The sequence below is a fragment of the Pan troglodytes genome, chromosome 5, assembly GCF_028858775.2.
Source record: "Pan troglodytes isolate AG18354 chromosome 5, NHGRI_mPanTro3-v2.0_pri, whole genome shotgun sequence".
Classification (NCBI taxonomy): domain Eukaryota; kingdom Metazoa; phylum Chordata; class Mammalia; order Primates; family Hominidae; genus Pan; species Pan troglodytes.
This window is the reverse complement of record NC_072403.2, coordinates 172,681,579-172,698,701: the sequence shown is the minus strand read 5'-3', so window position 1 is coordinate 172,698,701 and position 17,123 is coordinate 172,681,579. Positions and strand designations below refer to the sequence as shown.

General features: G+C 42.2%; 1 protein-coding gene across 5 annotated transcripts in view; it reads left to right on the top strand.

Annotated features, from left to right (window-relative positions):
• The window catches only part of LPA (lipoprotein(a)), a 176,197-nt gene that overhangs the window by 68,115 nt on the left and 90,959 nt on the right, over positions 1–17,123 (top strand). For 3 of the 5 annotated variants that reach the window (XM_063813639.1, XM_054686967.2, XM_063813640.1), the window contains 5 exons: positions 2,386–2,567; positions 3,775–3,934; positions 7,931–8,112; positions 9,322–9,481; positions 16,377–16,558. In XM_063813639.1, the coding sequence (XP_063669709.1) occupies positions 2,386–2,567; positions 3,775–3,934; positions 7,931–8,112; positions 9,322–9,481; positions 16,377–16,558 (866 nt within the window). The remainder of the gene's footprint in view (positions 1–2,385; positions 2,568–3,774; positions 3,935–7,930; positions 8,113–9,321; positions 9,482–16,376; positions 16,559–17,123) is intronic. The other 2 variants (XM_054686968.2, XM_054686969.2) reach the window with 2 other exon arrangements.

The window sequence follows — 17,123 nt, the reverse complement described above, 5'->3', positions numbered from 1 at the left end:
CCTGATCAATGTAGACGCTTCCGATGAAGAAACTAACCAAAAATCAATTCTACAGAACCAATTATACACATACACACACAGACAACACACCCATACACACACGTGCAAAAACTCACAAGTTCATACACACACACACACACACAAAACGCACCTATACAGACACACACGGAAGAACTCACAAGCTCTCACACACACACACACACACAAACACACCCCTCAAGAAATAGTGAAAAAGAAAATCAACCGAACCTCACAGACATGTTGCAAAATAGGAAAAGATTTCCTTCATGTGGGAAGCAAGTCACAGAAAAGAGAAAGGGAGATTGGAACAGAAAAAAATACCAGAATCAAGGATGGCTGAAAACTTTTCAATTATGAAGAATGTTAACAAAATCACAAAATCAGGAAACTCAATGGATCAAATAGGGATTTTGAAAAAAAGAAAAAATTTGGTATGATGCACCTTTGTACTTCACAGTTTGACGGTAAGAAGACAAAGGTATAATAAGAAACTTCTTACAAGAAACCGGGGGAAAATGAGCTGTTTCTTGCTAGAACAGTGATACAAATTGCTAATGCTATCTCGTCAAAAACACTGGAAGCCAGATACCGGGAATGTTATTAATATGGTAAACAGGAACAAGAAGAGATCAACCGAGAATGCTAAATCCAGCAATAAAATGCCTTGAAGGTCATCCATGTTGCATAAATGTATATTGTGCACTGCCCTAAACAAAGAAACCGGAAACTTTAAGAATTCGGAATCAGCAGGCTGATGTAACAAGAGAGGTGACCCAAAGGAATTAGGTAGAAGAAGAATAGAATGAGAAGGGAACTTTCTGCAGCCCATGTAATGAAGAACCCAGCAACTGGCAAATGTAGATGAAAATGCAAAACGTTTTCTTGACCAAATTTCTATACATTTTTAAAGGAGAGTTGACTATTTGAAGAAAAATTATAGCAACATGTTTAATTTTAGCATATGTAGAGGTAAGAATTTGAACATGTAGCATAAATCAGGTAGGGAATAATTGGAAGTGTACCATTGAAACTTTCTTACCTCATGCACAATGATATGTAATATTAATAAAAGATTACTGTGTGGGTTAAAAGGGATATTGCAAATCCTAGAGCAATCACCAAGTTTTGAACGCTGAGGTATATTGCATAGTAAGAATATTCCATGTTTTCAAAAGAGAGAAGCCAAGGAAGAAAGAAATTTGTCACAAGCTCGGACTCTTATATATCCCTTTGCTCATTTACCCAGCTTCCTGGAATGGAGGGTCTGGGGTTGAGACTAGGCCACAAGTGTAGAGTCTCTAGAGAGACAGTGTTGGATCCCCATGGCCCATAATACATTTCCCATTTTCTCAGGCAGCCACAGGTCATGAATGTGAGGATACTGAGAGGTTGGAGCAACGTTCTTGGGAGGCATAAGGAAGAGCGAATGCTTCAAGATCAGATTCCCGCAGCCCAAACTCCTCACCTGCTTTCCTCACCTAATTCGTTGTTTTCTGAATCCTCCGTAGCTGACAGACCTCTTCACATCTCATAGTGTACCCGGCCGTCTTCCTTTATGCCATGAGTCCCAATGTTCTTTCAACTCATGCCCCTTTACCTCAGTTCCAGAGTGGCTGCAGCCAGCAGAGGATAGACAGAGAGCAGGAGAGAACGTCCTGCCCAGGAACCCATTCTAGAGATATTGCATCCTACCTGGGAGAAAGTTTTCCAGGGCAGCTTGGAGAAGTCTTGCAGAAACAAACCTACTTGACCCGCATGATATGGGAATGACAGACAGTAATACTATTTGCACAATGCTTTTCCATGGGAAAGGTAGAGCCTTTTCACTAGGTTTTGAGTACATATAGTCTGAAGGTTGACCTGGAAAGGTTGTCCTCCTGGATGCCATGTATTCTCTGAAGAACTGCATGTTAGTTGCAACTCACACATTAGAATATGAAGTCCTACTGAGAGAGATATGGAGAGCTAGACAGATAGAGATACTTTTCTATGTGAATAAACAATTCCACAATACACACATCAAAATCCATACCAGTTATTCCAGAGAGATGGATTGGGCAGAAGGCAGAAGGAGAATACTCTGATCATTTTTTGGCCACATGTATGTATGATCTCAGTGTGTCTAAGAAGCATTTGCTGCTTTAGAGGTTTTTTTTTAAATATAGTAATCTATTAAGCATGAGAAATGTGCAGAGAGGATTAGTGATTGAGAGCCATTTTTGCTGGTGGCAATCATATGATACTTTTAATGGGAATATTAGAAAGGCACCGGTAATGAGCTTGTTGCAGCACAAAGGAGAGGGTGTGGGGTGCCCCTGCATGTTGTCCCACCTCTTGTGACGTGTATCGTTTTGGAATTTCCAGTGGTTTGATCATGAACTACTGCAGGAATCCAGATCCTGTGGCAGCCCCTTATTGTTATACGACGGATCCCAGTGTCAGGTGGGAGTACTGCAACCTGACACAGTGCTCAGAGGCAGAAGGGACTGCCGTCGCGCCTCCGACTGTTACCCCGGTTCCAAGCCTAGAGGCTCCTTCCGAACAAGGTAAGGAGTCTGTGGCCAGACATCTACACGCTTCGATGCTGGGACGAAAAGCCATGGAAATTCCCACTGATGTAGCAGCCTTCAATGGTAAACGATGCTCGAGTGTTGATTGAGTTCTACCATGTAGGAGGAAGCCTCCGTGCACTCTCTGGGGGAGCCAGCGGAGTGATTTCTTGTGCAATGTGGAGGGCTGTGGCTTTAGGATGGGCACAGACCCTCCAGGGTGATCGACGTCATAACTCACCTCGTTCTAAAATGGGCTATCTCAGTGTCTCAGCTGAAATTTTTATTGTAACATGCTGTCAGGTGTGTCACTCTTTCCAAGCCAGTAAGGTTTTCCAGGGATTTCTTCAAGTAGGCAGCATTCAGAGCAATCTTCAGCATTGCAGATTCTGAGAAATGTGGCTCTGGAGCCTGTCACCCTTGAGAAACCTAACAGGGCTGCATTAATTCCATATGGCCATGGGTCTATGGAGCAGTACATGAGCTCCCAATGCTCTAAGGCTCTGCAACCCTAGGCTTTGAAGGGAGTGATTTCTCAGTGTTCTTAAACCTCTTTCTGATGACACTTGTACCTGTGAGGGGTCTAGACAGAAAGAGTAGTAGACTTCTACTTTACTGCAATTCAGGATGCGGGGCATGAGAGGATTCCCTCTCTCCTCCAAAGGAATAAGCTTTTGGCCTGCAAACATCCCTGAGAAGCAAAGTATCGTTGCTTTGAGTCAGATATATATGACCGTTTTCTACCCCATGGCCTGGAAGCCAAAGGTCTTGGCTTTCATGATCAACGGTCTAGGGAAACATGCAAAATTTCCATGTCTGTCCCCACCTCTGCCCCCGACAGCCAATTACCACCTGCAGCCCACATTGCCAAACGCAGTGCCCTTTGCATGAAGATTCAGTAGAGTTTTCTGGAAAGGTGCTACCTCGTGAGCCCACATTTCAATGAGAAGGATTCTGATCTGTTCTGTTTCTCTAAGGTATCAGGTGAAATATTTCCAAGAACTTACTATGTTTCTAGAATGGTAGGAATCTGTTGCTTTGGTGTTTGTTTGTTGGTTGGTTTTCTCACATCCATCTGCCTACAGATAAGGAAAAAATCACGGTCATAATTCTCATACACTCCTTTCTGGTTGTGTCATAAATGGCTTCACATGTTTCCTGTTCCCAGAGATATGCAGCTTGATTTCTTGCGTTTTCATTTCAGCACCAACTGAGCAACGGCCTGAGGTGCAGGAGTGCTACCACGGTAATGGACACAGTTATCGAGGCACATACTCCACCACTGTCACAGGAAGAACCTGCCAAGCTTGGTCATCTATGACACCACACTCGCATAGTCGGACCCCAGAATACTACCCAAATGCGTATGTCTTTGTTCTTTACCATAAGAGAAGAGAGGGCCAACTGAAGTTTCTGTTAGAAGAGATGTGTTTCAAGCTGAGTTCTCCGAACTCAACTTGTGACAGATGCAGATGGCGTAGCAAAATGTCTCAGGATGATTGCCTTGGAGCTAAGGGTCTGAGGGAAGAGAAATGTTAAGCTGCCTCTCCTTCCTCCTAGTTTTATTGAGCAGAAGGGAAATCTGGAAGTGAGGACATCACATTATGAAGAATGTGAGAAAGACACATGACTAAACACTTAGATTACCCTTCCACACAACCCACTAAGGGTCAATGAAATCTTTCCAATTGGAATTCCGTTATTTTGACTTCAATTCCTGAAGGGAAGGTTGTGTTTGCCTTTTCTTTCTGGGCTCATGAGGAAAGAATAAGTGCTTATTTATGTACAGGTGAATTTATCTTTTTCTATATCTATGTATATTCCAATGGGGAAAAATCACTCAGTCCCAAGTACCAGTGGCCTGAAGGGATACAGGTTCCCAGCAAGAGAAGAGCCAAGGCAGGAAGGTAGATGAGCGTCAGCAAACAGAGGGATGCTGAACAGTAAAAGGGACGGGTAGATGGGCAGAAGCCCGGGTTTGACTACCCCATGGCCAATTTTTTGCCACAAGAGACTATGAGAGACACGGAATAATGGTTTCTACATGTGGGACAACAGATGGTGGAGGACCTAGAGATTTGAGAGAGGGCCAATGATGAGCTCAACTCCATGGATGCCTTGACTTTCTTCCTGGATAGCCTTCCTGCGCTGAATAGCAAGGAGATGGAGCCCAAGCAGACTGTAGCCATCTTGCTGAACGGAGGTGAGGGACTGGAGTTTGGGATGACTGTGGTAGCTGAAATTTTCTAGGTCTGCTACAAATAAGAACTGGTTTGTGGAGGAAAGGAGATCTACAAATACCCATAGAAGTCTCCTCCAGTCGTTGGCCTGACATGACGTTGCATGTGCACAGATAATGGCTCTACAAGAAAGTGTGGCAAAGAATATTTACTGAGAAGCAGCAACTACAAGAGCACAGGAAGCTCAATAAAGAAGAGAGAGATCACATAGCACTCTGGGATATTGTAGTTCCTACCAGCTAGACGAGAGAGTCCTCATGGAACACATTGCTAATTCAGTGGAGACCCCAGAACAGCCATAATTTAAAGTACAATAAGTATATTACTAGAATAAAGGCAGCTGCAGACAACCCGTTGCACAGCTGAAAAGCAAGTGTCCAAACATCAAATCGGTTTCCAAGTCAATGAACTGCCTGTGAGAGGAAATCTCAACTTTCTTTAGAAGTAAACAGCAAAGTCAATTGGCTCGGCTATGTGGTATCCCCAGAGTGAGTCTTAAATTTAAAATTTGACTACATGTAGGAAAGCATTTCGTGTGATCCAAGACCAGGAAATAAATCAGGCAATACAAACAGGCTCAGAAATGACAGAAGTGATTAGAATTGCATGAAAATTTGACATATCACTATGACAACTGATTTCAAATATTTAAAAAAAGAATATGCAACAAAGCAGATATCATATCAAGAGAAATTCACAGTATAGAATAGCCAAGTCATATTAAAGAACTAGTATACAAAAATTGTGTCTTAACTGAAAAAATTATTGTATGGCCGCCTGATCAATTTAGACGTTTCAGAGGAAAAAAATAAGCGGAAACAATTCTACAGAACCTACAGAATGAGCTACACACACACACCCACATTCAAAACACACCCATACACACAAACACATGCAAAACCTCACACGTTCTCACACACACACAAACACACACAAAGCCCACCCCTGAAGAAATAGCGAAATATACAATCAACTGAGCCTCAGAGACATGTAGGAAAATATGAAAAGATTTCCTGCGTGTGGGAAGCAAGTCACGGAAAAGAGCAAGGGCATTTGGAATAGAAACAAATACCAGAATCAAGGATGGCTGATAAGTTTTCATTTATGAAGAACATTAAAAACATCACAGATTCATGAAACTCAAGGGATCCAATAGGGAATTTCGAATAAAAAAATCTATACGATGTACTTCTGTACATCACAGTCTGAAGGTAACAAGGCCAAGATATAATAAGAAGGAACATCTCACGAGAAACTGGAGGAAAAAGAGCTCTGTCTTACTAGAAGTACAGTGATACAAATTGCTAATGCATTCACCTCAGAAACACTGGAAGTCAGATACCAGGGAATATTATTAAAATGATAATGAGGAACAAGAAGAGATCAACCGAGAATGCTGACTCCAGCAATAAAATGCCTTGAAGATCATCCATGTTGGGTAAATGCATATTGTGCACTGCCCCAAACAAAGAAACCGGAAACTGTAAGAATTCCAAACCAGCAGGCTTATGTAGCAAGAGAGATGACCTGAAGGAGTTAGGTAGAAGAAGAAGGGAACAAGAAGGGATCTTTCTGCAGCCCATGTAATGTAGAATCGAGCAATTGGCAAATGTAGATAGATGTAAATGCAAAATATTTTCTTGATAAAAATTCTGTATCTTTGTAAATGAGAGTTGACTACTTGAAACAAAATGATAGCAAGATATTTAACTTTAGCATATGTAGAGGTAACAATTTGTACATGTAGCATAAATCATGTAGGGAATAACTGGAAGTGTACCATTGTAAGTTTCTCACTTCATGCACGATGGTATGTAATATTAATAAAAGGTTACTGTGTGCGTTCAATGGCTCTATGGCAAATCCTAGAGCAATCACAAAGTTTTGAACTTTGAGGTTTATGGTATAGTAAGAATATTCCATGCATTCAAAAGAGGGAAGCCAATGAAGAACTAGAAGTCTTTCAAGTACTCAAGCTCTGAACACATCCAGTTGCTCATTGAACCAGCTTCCTGGAATGCATGGTGTAGGGTTGAGACTAGGCCACATGTGTAGAGTCTCTAGAGACACAGTGTTGGATCCCCATGGCCCGTAATACATTTCCCATTTTCTCAGGCAGCCACAGGTCATGAATGTGAGGATACTGAGAGGTTGGAGCAACGTTCTTGGGAGGCATAAGGAAGAGCGAATGCTTCAAGATCCCCGCAGCCCAAACTCCTCACCTGCTTTGCCCCCTAATGCACTGTTCCTACGTAGCTGTCCGACCTTTGCAGCTCTCTTAGTCTACCCTGCTGTCTTCCTTTATGCCGTGGGTTCCACTGTTCTTTCAACTCATCCCCCTTTCTCTCAGTTCCGGAATCGCTGCAGTCTGCAGAGGACAGACTGAGAGCAGGGGAGAAGGTCCTGCCCAGGAACCCATTCTAGAGATGCTGCATCCTGCCTGGGAGCAAGTTTTCCAGGGCAGCTTTGAGAAGTCTTGCAGAAACAAACCTACTTGACCAACCTGATATGGGAATGACAGACAGTAATACTATTTGCACAATGCTTTTCCATGGGAAAGGTTGAGCCTTTTCGCGAGGTTTTGAGTACACGGAGTGTGAAGGTTGACCTGGCAAGGTTATCCTCCTGGATAACCTTTTTCCTCCATGTTTTCTCTAAAGAACTACATGTTAGTTACAACTCCCACATTAGCATATGAAGTCCTACTGAGAGATATGGAGAACTAGACAGATAGAGATACATTTGTATGTGAATAAACAATTCCACAATATGGACGTCAAAATCCATACCAGTTATTCCAGAGAGATGGATTGGGCAGAAGGCAGAAGGAGAATACTCTGATCAATTTTTGGCCACGTGTGTGTGTTATCTCAGTATTTGTAAGAAGCGTTTGCTACTTTAGGCTTTTTTTTTAATTGTAATAATCTATTAAGTGTGAGAAATGTACAGAGAGGATTAGTGATTGAGAGCCATTTGTGCTTGTGGCAATCATATGGTACTTTTAATGGGAATATTAGAAAGGCACTAGTAATGACCTTGTTGCAGCACAAAGGAGAGGGTGTGAGGTGCCCCTGCATATTGTCCCACTTCTTCTGACGTGTATCATTTTGGAATTTCCAGTGGCTTGATCATGAACTACTGCAGGAATCCAGATCCTGTGGCAGCCCCTTATTGTTATACGATGGATCCCAGTGTCAGGTGGGAGTACTGCAACCTGACACAATGCTCAGACGCAGAAGGGACTGCCGTCGCGCCTCCGACTGTTACTCCGCTTCCAAGCCTAGAGGCTCTTTCCGAACAAGGTAAGGAGTCTGTGGCCAGACATCTACAAATACATCTACACGCTTCGATGCTGGGATGAAAAGCCATGGAAATTCCCACTGATGCAGCAGCCTTCAACGGTACACGGATGCTCGAGTGTTGACTGAGTTCTGCCACGTAGGAGGAAGCCTCCGTGCACTCTCTGGGGGAGCCAGCGGAGTGATTTCTGGTGCAACGAGGGTGGGCTGTGTCTTTAGGATGGGAGCAAACCCTCCAGGGTGATCGACTTCACAACTCACCTCATTGTAAAACGGGTAACTCAGTATCTTAGCTAAAATTTTTATTGTAACATGCTGTGAGGTGTGTGACTCTTTCCAAGCCGGTAAGCTTTTGCTGGGATTTCTTCAAGTAGAAAGCATTCAGTGGAATCTTCAGCATTGCAGATTCCGAGAAATGTGGCTCCGGAGCCTGTCACCCTCAAGAAACCTAACAGGGCTGCATTAATTCCTGGATCTATGGAGTAGTACATGAGCTCCCAATGCTCTAAGGCTCTTCAACCCTAGGCTTTGAAGGGAGTGATTTCTCAGTGTTCTTAAACCTCTTTCTGATGACACTTGTACCCGTGAGGGGTCTGGAGAGAAAGAGCAGTAGACTTCTACTTTATTGCAATTCAGGATGTGGGGCACGAGAGGATTCCCTTTCTCCTCCAAAGGAATAAGCTTTTGGCCTGCACACATCCCTGAGAAGCAAAGTGTCTTTGCCTTCAGTCAGATATATAGGACCGTTTTCTGCCCCATGGCCCGGAAGCCAAAGGCCTTGGCTTTCATGATCAACGGTCTAGGGAAACATGAAAATTTCGATGTCTATGCCCACCTCTGCCCCCGACAGCCAATTACCACCTGTAGCCTGCTTTACCAAATCCAGTGCCCTTTGCAAGAACATTCAGTAGTTTCCTAGAAAGGCGCTTGCTTGTGAGCACACTTTCCAATGAGAGGGATTCTGATCTGTTTTCTTTCTCTAAGGTGTCAGGTGAAATATTTCCAAGAACTTACTACAGTTCTAGAATGGTAGGAATCTGTTGCTTTGGTGTTTGTTTGTTGGTTGGTTTTCTCACATCCATCTGCCTGCGGATAAGGAAAAGAGTACAGTCATAAATCTCATAGACTCCTTTCTGGTTGTGTCATAAATGGCTTCACATGTTTCTCTGTTCTCAGGGATACTCAGCTTGATTTCTTGTGTTTTCATTTCAGCACCGACTAAGCAAAGACCTGGGGTGCAGGAGTGCTACCACGGTAATGGACACAGTTATCGAGGCACATACTTCAAGACTGTCACAGGAAGAACCTGCCAAGCTTGGTCATCTATGACACCACACTCGCATAGTCGGACCCCAGAATACTATCCAAATGCGTATGTCTTTGTTCTTTACCATAAGAGAATAAAGGGCCAACTGAAGTTTCTGTGACAAGAGACATGCTTCAAGCTGAGTTCTCCGAACTCAACTTGTGTCAGATGCACATGGCGTAGCAAAATGTCTCAGGATGATTGCCTGGAAGCTAAGGGTCTGAAAGAAGAGAAATGTTAAGCTACCTTTCCTTCCTCCTAGTTTTATGGAGCAGAAGGGAAATCTGGAGGCGAGGAGATCACAGTATCAAGAAAGTCAGAATGGCAAATGACCAAACACTTAGATTACCCTTCCACAACACCCACTAAGGGTCAAAGAAGACTTTCCAATTGGAATTCTGTTATTCTGACTTCCAGTTCCTGAAGGGAAGGTTGTGTTTGCCTCTTTTTTTTTTTTATTCTACTTTAAGTTTTAGGGTACATGTGCACAACGTGCAGGTTTGTTATTTATGTATACTTGTGTCATATTGGTGTGCTGCATCCATTAACTCATCATTTAACATTAGGTATATCTCGTAATGCTATCCCTCCTCCCTCCCACCACCCCACAACAGGCCCTGGTGTGTGATGATCCCCTTCCTGTGTCCATGTGTTTTCGTTGTTCAATTCCCACCTATGAGTGAGAGCATGCTGTGTTTGGTTTTTCATGGTTGTGATAGTTTGCTGAGAATGATGGTTCTAGCTTCATCCATGTCCCTACAAAAGACATGAACTCCTCCTTTTTTATGGCTGCATAGTATTCCATGGTGTATATGTGCCACATTTTCTTAATCCAGTCTATCATTGTTGGACATTTGGGTTGGTTTCAAGTCTTTGCTATTGTGAATGGTGCCACAATAAACATACATGTGCATGTGTCTTTATTGCAGCATGATTTATAATCCTTTGGGCATATACCTGGTAATGGGATGGCTGGGTCAAATGGTATTTCTAGTTCTAGATCCTTGAGTAATCGCCACACTGACTTCCACAATGGTTGAACTAGTTTGCCGTCCCACCAACAGTGTAAAAGTGTTCCTATTTCTAAACATCCTCTCCAGCACCTGGTGTTTTCTGACTTTTTAGTGATCGCCATTCTAACTGGTGTGAGATGATATCTCATTGTGGGTTTGATTTGCACTTCTCTGATGGCCAGTGATGATGAGCATTTTTTCATGTGTCTTTTGGCTGCATAAATGTCTTCTTTTGAGAAGTGTCTGTTCATATCCTTTGCCCATTTGTTGATGGGGTTGTTTATTTTTTTCTTGTAAATTTGTTTGAGTTCATTGTAGATTCTGGATATTAGCCCTTTGTCAGATGAGTAGATTGCAAAAATTTTCTCCCATTCTGTAGGTTGCCCGTTCACTCTGATGGTAGTTTCTTTTGCTGTGCAGAAGCTCTTTAGTTTAATTAGATCCCATTTGTCAATTTTGGCTTTTGTTGCCATTGCTTTTGGTGTTTTAGACATGAAGTCCTTGCCCATGCCTATGTCCTGAATGGTATTGCCTAGGTTTTCTTCTAGGGTTTTTATGGTTTTAGGTCTAACATTTAAGTCTTTAATCTGTCTTGAATTATTTTTTGTATAAAGTGTAAGGAAGGGATCCAGTTTCAGCTTTCTACATATGGCTAGGCAGTTTTCCCAGCACCATGTATTAAATGGGGAATCCTTTCCCCATTTCTTGTTTTTGTCAGGTTTGTAAATGATAAGGTAGTTGTGATCAACAAAATTGATAGACCGCTAGCAAGACTAATAAAGAAGAAAAGAGAGAAGAATCAAATAGAAGCAATAAAAAATTATAAAGGGTATATCACCACCGATCCCACAGAAATACAAACTGCCATCAGATACTATACTATAAATACTATAAACACCTCTACGCAAATAAACTAGAAAATCTAGAAGAAATGGATAAATTCCTCAACTCCTCCCAAGACTAAACCAGGAAGAAGTTGAATCTGTGAATAGACCAATAACAGGCTCTGTAATTGAGGCAATAATTAATAGCTTACCAACCAAAAAAAGTCCGGGACCAGATGGATTCACAGCCGAATTCTACCAGAGGTACAAGGAGGAGGTGGTACCATTCCTTCTGAAACTATTCCAATCAATAGAAAAAGAGGGAATCCTCCCTAACTCATTTTATGGGGCCAGCATCATCCTGATACCAAAGCCTGGCAGAGACACAACAACAAAAAAAGAGAATTTTAGACCAATATCCCTGATGAACATTGATGCAAGAATCCTCCATAAAATATTGGCAAACCGAATCCAGCAGCACATCAAAAAGCTTATCCACCATGATCAAGTGGGCTTCATCCCTGAGATGCAAGGCTGTTTCAACATATGCAAATCAATAAATGTAATCCAGCATATAAACAGAACCAATGATAAAAACCTCATGATTATCTCAATAGATGCAGAAAAGGCCTTTGACAAAATTCGACAACACTTCATGCTAAAAACTCTGAATAAATTAGGTATTGATGGGACATATCTCAAAATAATAAGAGATGTCTATGACAAACCCACAGCCGATATCACACTGAATGGGCAAAAACTGGAAGCATTCCCTTTGAAAACTGGCACAAGACAGGGATACCCTCTCTCACCACTCCTATTCAACATAGTATGGAAGTTCTGGCCAGGGCAATCAGGCAGGAGAAGGAAATGAAGGGTATTCAGTTAGGAAAAGAGGAAGTCAAATTGTCCCTATTTGCAGATGACATGATTGTATATCTAGAAAACCCCATTGTCTCAGCCCAAAATCTCCTTAAGCTGATAAGCAACTTCAGCAAAATCTCAGGATACAAAATCAATGTGTAAAAATCACAAGCATTCTTATACACCAATAACAGACAAACAGCCAAATCATGAGTGAATTCCCATTCACAATTGCTTCAAAGAGAATAAATTACCTAGGAATCCGACTTACAAGGGATGGGAAGGACCTCTTCAAGGAGAACTACAAACCACTGCTCAATGAAATTAAAGAGGATACAAACAAATGGAAGAACATTCCATGGTCATGGGTAGGAAGAATCAATATCTTGAAAATGGCCACACTGCCCGAGGTAATTTATAGATTCAATGCCATCCCCATCAAGCTACCAATGACTTTCTTCACAGAATTGGAAAAAACTACTTTAAAGATCGTATTGAACCAAAAAAGAGCACGCATTGCCAAGTCAATCCTAAGCCAAAAGAACAAAGCTGGAGGCAACATGCTACCTGACTTCAAACTATACTACAAGGCTACAGTAACCAGAACAGCATGGTACTGTGTTTGCCTTTTCTGTCTGGGCTCATGAGGAAAGAATATGTGCTTATTTATGGACAGGTGAATTTATCTCTTTATATATCTACGTATATTCCAACGGGGAGAAAAACACTTGGTTGTAAGTACCAGTGGCCTGAAGGGATACAGGTTCCCAGCAAGAGAAGAGCCAAGGCAGGAAGGCAGATGAGAGTCAGCACAGAGAGCAATGCTGAAAAGTAAAAGGGACAGGTAGATGGACAGAAGCCCTGGTCTGACCACCCCATGACCAATTTTTTGGCCACAAGCAACTACCAAAGACATGGAAAAATGGTTTCTACATGTGGGACAACAGATGGTAGAGGACCTAGAGGATTGAGAGAGGAGCAATGATGAGCTCAACTCCATAGATGCCTTGACTTTCTTCCTGGATAACCTTCCTGCACTGAATAGCAAGGAGATGGAGCCCAAGCAGACTGTAGCTGTCTTGCTGAATGGAGGAGACGGATAGCAATTTGGGATGACTGTGGTAGCTAAAATGTTCTAGGTCTGCTACAAATAAAAGCTGGTTTCTGGAGAAAAGGAGCTATTTCCTTATACGCATAGAAGTCTCCTCCAGTCGTTGGCCTCACATGACACTGCATGTGCACAGAAAATGGTTCTGCAAGAACGTATGACAAAGAACATTTACTGAGAAACAGCAACTACAACAGAAGAGCAAGCTCAAGAAAGAAGACAGAGATCACATAGCACTCTGGGATATTGGAGTTCTTACCAGCTAGACAAGAGAGTCCTCACGGAACAGATTGCCAATTCAGTGGAGACCCCAGAACAGCCATAATTTAAAAGTACAATTAGTATATTACTAGAATAAATTCAGCTGCAGACAACCCCTTGCACAGCTGAAAAGCAAGTGTCCAAGCATCAAATCGGTTTCCAAGTCAATGAACTGCCTGTGAGAGGAAATCTCAACTTTCTTTAGAAGTAAACAACAAAGTCAATTGGCTCGGCTATGTGGTATCCCCAGAGTGAGTCCTAAATTTAAAATTTGACTACATGTAGGAAAGCATTTCGTGTGATCCATGACCAGGAAATAAATCAGGCAATACAAACAGGCTCAGAAATGACAGAAATGATTAGAATTGCATGAAAATTTGACATATCAGTACGATAACTGATTTCAAATATTTAAAAAAAGAATATGCAACAAAGCAGATATCATATCAAGAGAAATTAACAGTATACAATAGCCAAATCAAATTAAAGACCTAGTATAAAAAAAGTATGTCTTAAATGAAAACATTACTGTATGGCTGCCTGATCAACTTAGATGTTTCAGAGGAAAAAATTAATCAAAAAACAATTCTACAGAACCTACAGAATGAGCTACACACACATACCCACATTCAAAACACACCTGTACTCACACACACACACGCAAAAACTCACAAGTTCTAACACGCACACACACACAAGCACACCTGTTAAGAAATAGTGAAATATAAAATTAACCGAGCCTCACAGAAATGTAGGAAAATATGAAAAGATTTCCTGCATGTTGGAGGCAAGTCACAGACAAGAGCAAGGGAGTTTGGAATAGAAACAAATACCAGAATCAAGAATGGCTGATAACTTTTCAATTATGAAGAACATTAATAAAAATCACAGATTCGCGAAACTCAAGGGATCAAATAGGGAATTTCGAAAAAAAAAAAACAACCTATACGATGTACTTTTGTACATCACAGTTCAAAGATAACAAGGCAAAGATAAAATAAGAAGAAACATATCACGAGAAACTGGAGGAAAAATAGCTGTGTCTTCCCAGAAGCACAGTGATACAATTTGCTAATGCGTACACCTCAGAAACACTGGAAGCCGGATACCAGGGAATATTATTAAAATGATAATAAGGAACAAGAAGAGATCAACCAGGAATGCTGAATCCAGCAATAAAATGCCTTGAAGATCATCCATGTTGGATAAATGCATATTGTGCACTGCCCCAAACACGGAAACTGGAAACTGTAAGAATTCAAAATCAGCAGGCTTATGTAACTAGAGAGGTGACCCGAAGGAATTAGGTAGAAGAACAATAGAACAAGAAGGGGACTTTCTGCAGCCCACGTAATGAAGAATCCAGCAATTGGCAAATGTAGATAGACGTAAATGCAAAATATTTTCTTGATCAAATTTCTACATCTTTTTAAATGAGAGTTGACTACTTGAAGCAAAATGATAGCAAGATATTTAACTTCAGCATATGTAGAGGTAACAATTTGAATCTGTAGCATAAATCATGCGGGGAGTAATTGAAAGTGTACCATTGTAAGTTTCTTACTTCATGCATGATGGTGTGTCATATTAATAAAAGGTTACTGTGTGGGTTCAAAGGAATATTGCAAATCCTAGAGCAATCACAAAGTTTTGAACTCTGAGATGTATGGTATAATAAGAATAGTCCATGCATTCAAAAGACGGAAGCCAAGGAAGAACTAGAAGTCTTTCAGGAGCTCAGGCTCTTATACATCCAGTTGCTCATTGAACCATCTTCCCGGAATGGAGGGTCTGGGGTTGGGACTAGGCCACAAGTCTAGAGTCTCCAGAGAGACGTGTTGGAACCCCATGGCCCATAATACATTTCCCATTTTCTCAGGAAGCCACAGGTCGTGAAAGTGAGGATACTGAGAGGTTGGAGCAACGTTCTTGGGAGGCATAAGAAAGAGAGAATGTTTCAAGATCCCCGCAGCCCAAACTCCTCACCTGCTTTGCTCCCTAATGCATTTTTTTCTGCTCCTCCGTAGCTGTCCGACCTCTTCAGATCTCTTAGTCCACCTTGCCGTCTTCCTTTATGCCATGGGTCCCACTGTTCTTTCAACTCATCCCCTTTCCCTCAGTCCCGGAGTAGCTGCGGCCAGCAGAGGGTAGACTGAGAGCAGGAGAGAAGGTCCTGCCCAGGAACCCATTTTAGAGATGCTGCATCCTGCCTGGGAGCAAGTTTTCCAGGGCAGCTTTGAGAAGTCTTGCAGAAACAAACCTACTTGACCAACCTGATATGGGAATGACAAACAATAATACTATTTGCACAATGCTCTGCCATGGGAAATGTAGAGCCTTTTAACTACATTTTGAGTACATAGAGTGCGAGGGTTCACCTGGAACGGTTATGCTCCTGGATACCATGTTTTTTCTGAAGAACTACATGTTAGTTACAACTCCCACATTAGAATATGAAGTCCTACCGAGAGAGATACGGAGAACTAGAGAGACAGATATACTTTTGTATGTGAATAAACAATTCCATAATACAGACGACAAAATCCATACCAGTTATTCCAGAGAGACGGATTGGGCAGAAGGCAGAAGAAGAATACTCTGATCGTTTTTTGGCCATGTGTATGTATCATCTCAGTGTTTCTAAGAACCGTTTGTTACTTTAGAATTCATTTTTTTAAAAAATAGTAATAATCCATTAAGTATGAGAAATGTGCAGACAGAGAGGGTTAGTGATCGAGAGCCATTTTTGCTGGTGGCAATCATATGGTACTTTTAATGGGAATATTAGAGAGGCATCGGTAATGACCTTGTTGCAGCACAAAGGAGAGGGTGTGGGGTGCCCCTGCATGTTGTCCCACCTCTTGTGACGTGTATCGTTTTGGAATTTCCAGTGGCTTGATCATGAACTACTGCAGGAATCCAGATCCTGTGGCAGCCCCTTATTGTTATACGACGGATCCCAGTGTCAGGTGGGAGTACTGCAACCTGACACAATGCTCAGACGCAGAAGGGACTGCAGTCGCGCCTCCGACTGTTACCCCGCTTCCAAGCCTAGAGGCTCCTTCCGAACAAGGTAAGGAGTCTGTGGCCAGATATCCACACGCTTCTATGCTGGGATGAAAAGCCATGGAAATTCCCACGGATGCAGTCGCCTTCAATGGTACACGGATGCTCGAGTGTTGACTGAGTTCTGCCATGTTGGGGGAGGCCTCCGTGCACTCTCTGGGGGAGCCAGCAGAGTGATTTCTGGTGCAACGTGGGTGGGCTTTGTCTTCAGAATTGGCACAAACCTTCCATGGTGATCGGCTTCACAACTCACCTCGTTGTAAAATGGGCTATCTCAGTGTCTTAGCCAAAATTTTTATTGTAACATGCTGTCAGGTGTGTGATTCTTTCTGTCCCAGTAAGCTTTTCTGGGGATTTCTTCAAGTAGCCAACATTCAGTGCAATCTTCAGCGTGGCAGATTCCGAAAAATGTGGATCTGGAGCCTGTCACCCTCGAGAAACCTAACAGGGCTGCATTAATTCCATATGGCCCTGCGTCTATGGAACACTATATGAGCTCCCAATGCTCTAAGGCTCTTCAGCCCTAGGCTTTGAAGGGAGTGATTTCTCAGTGTCCTTAAACCTCTTTCTGA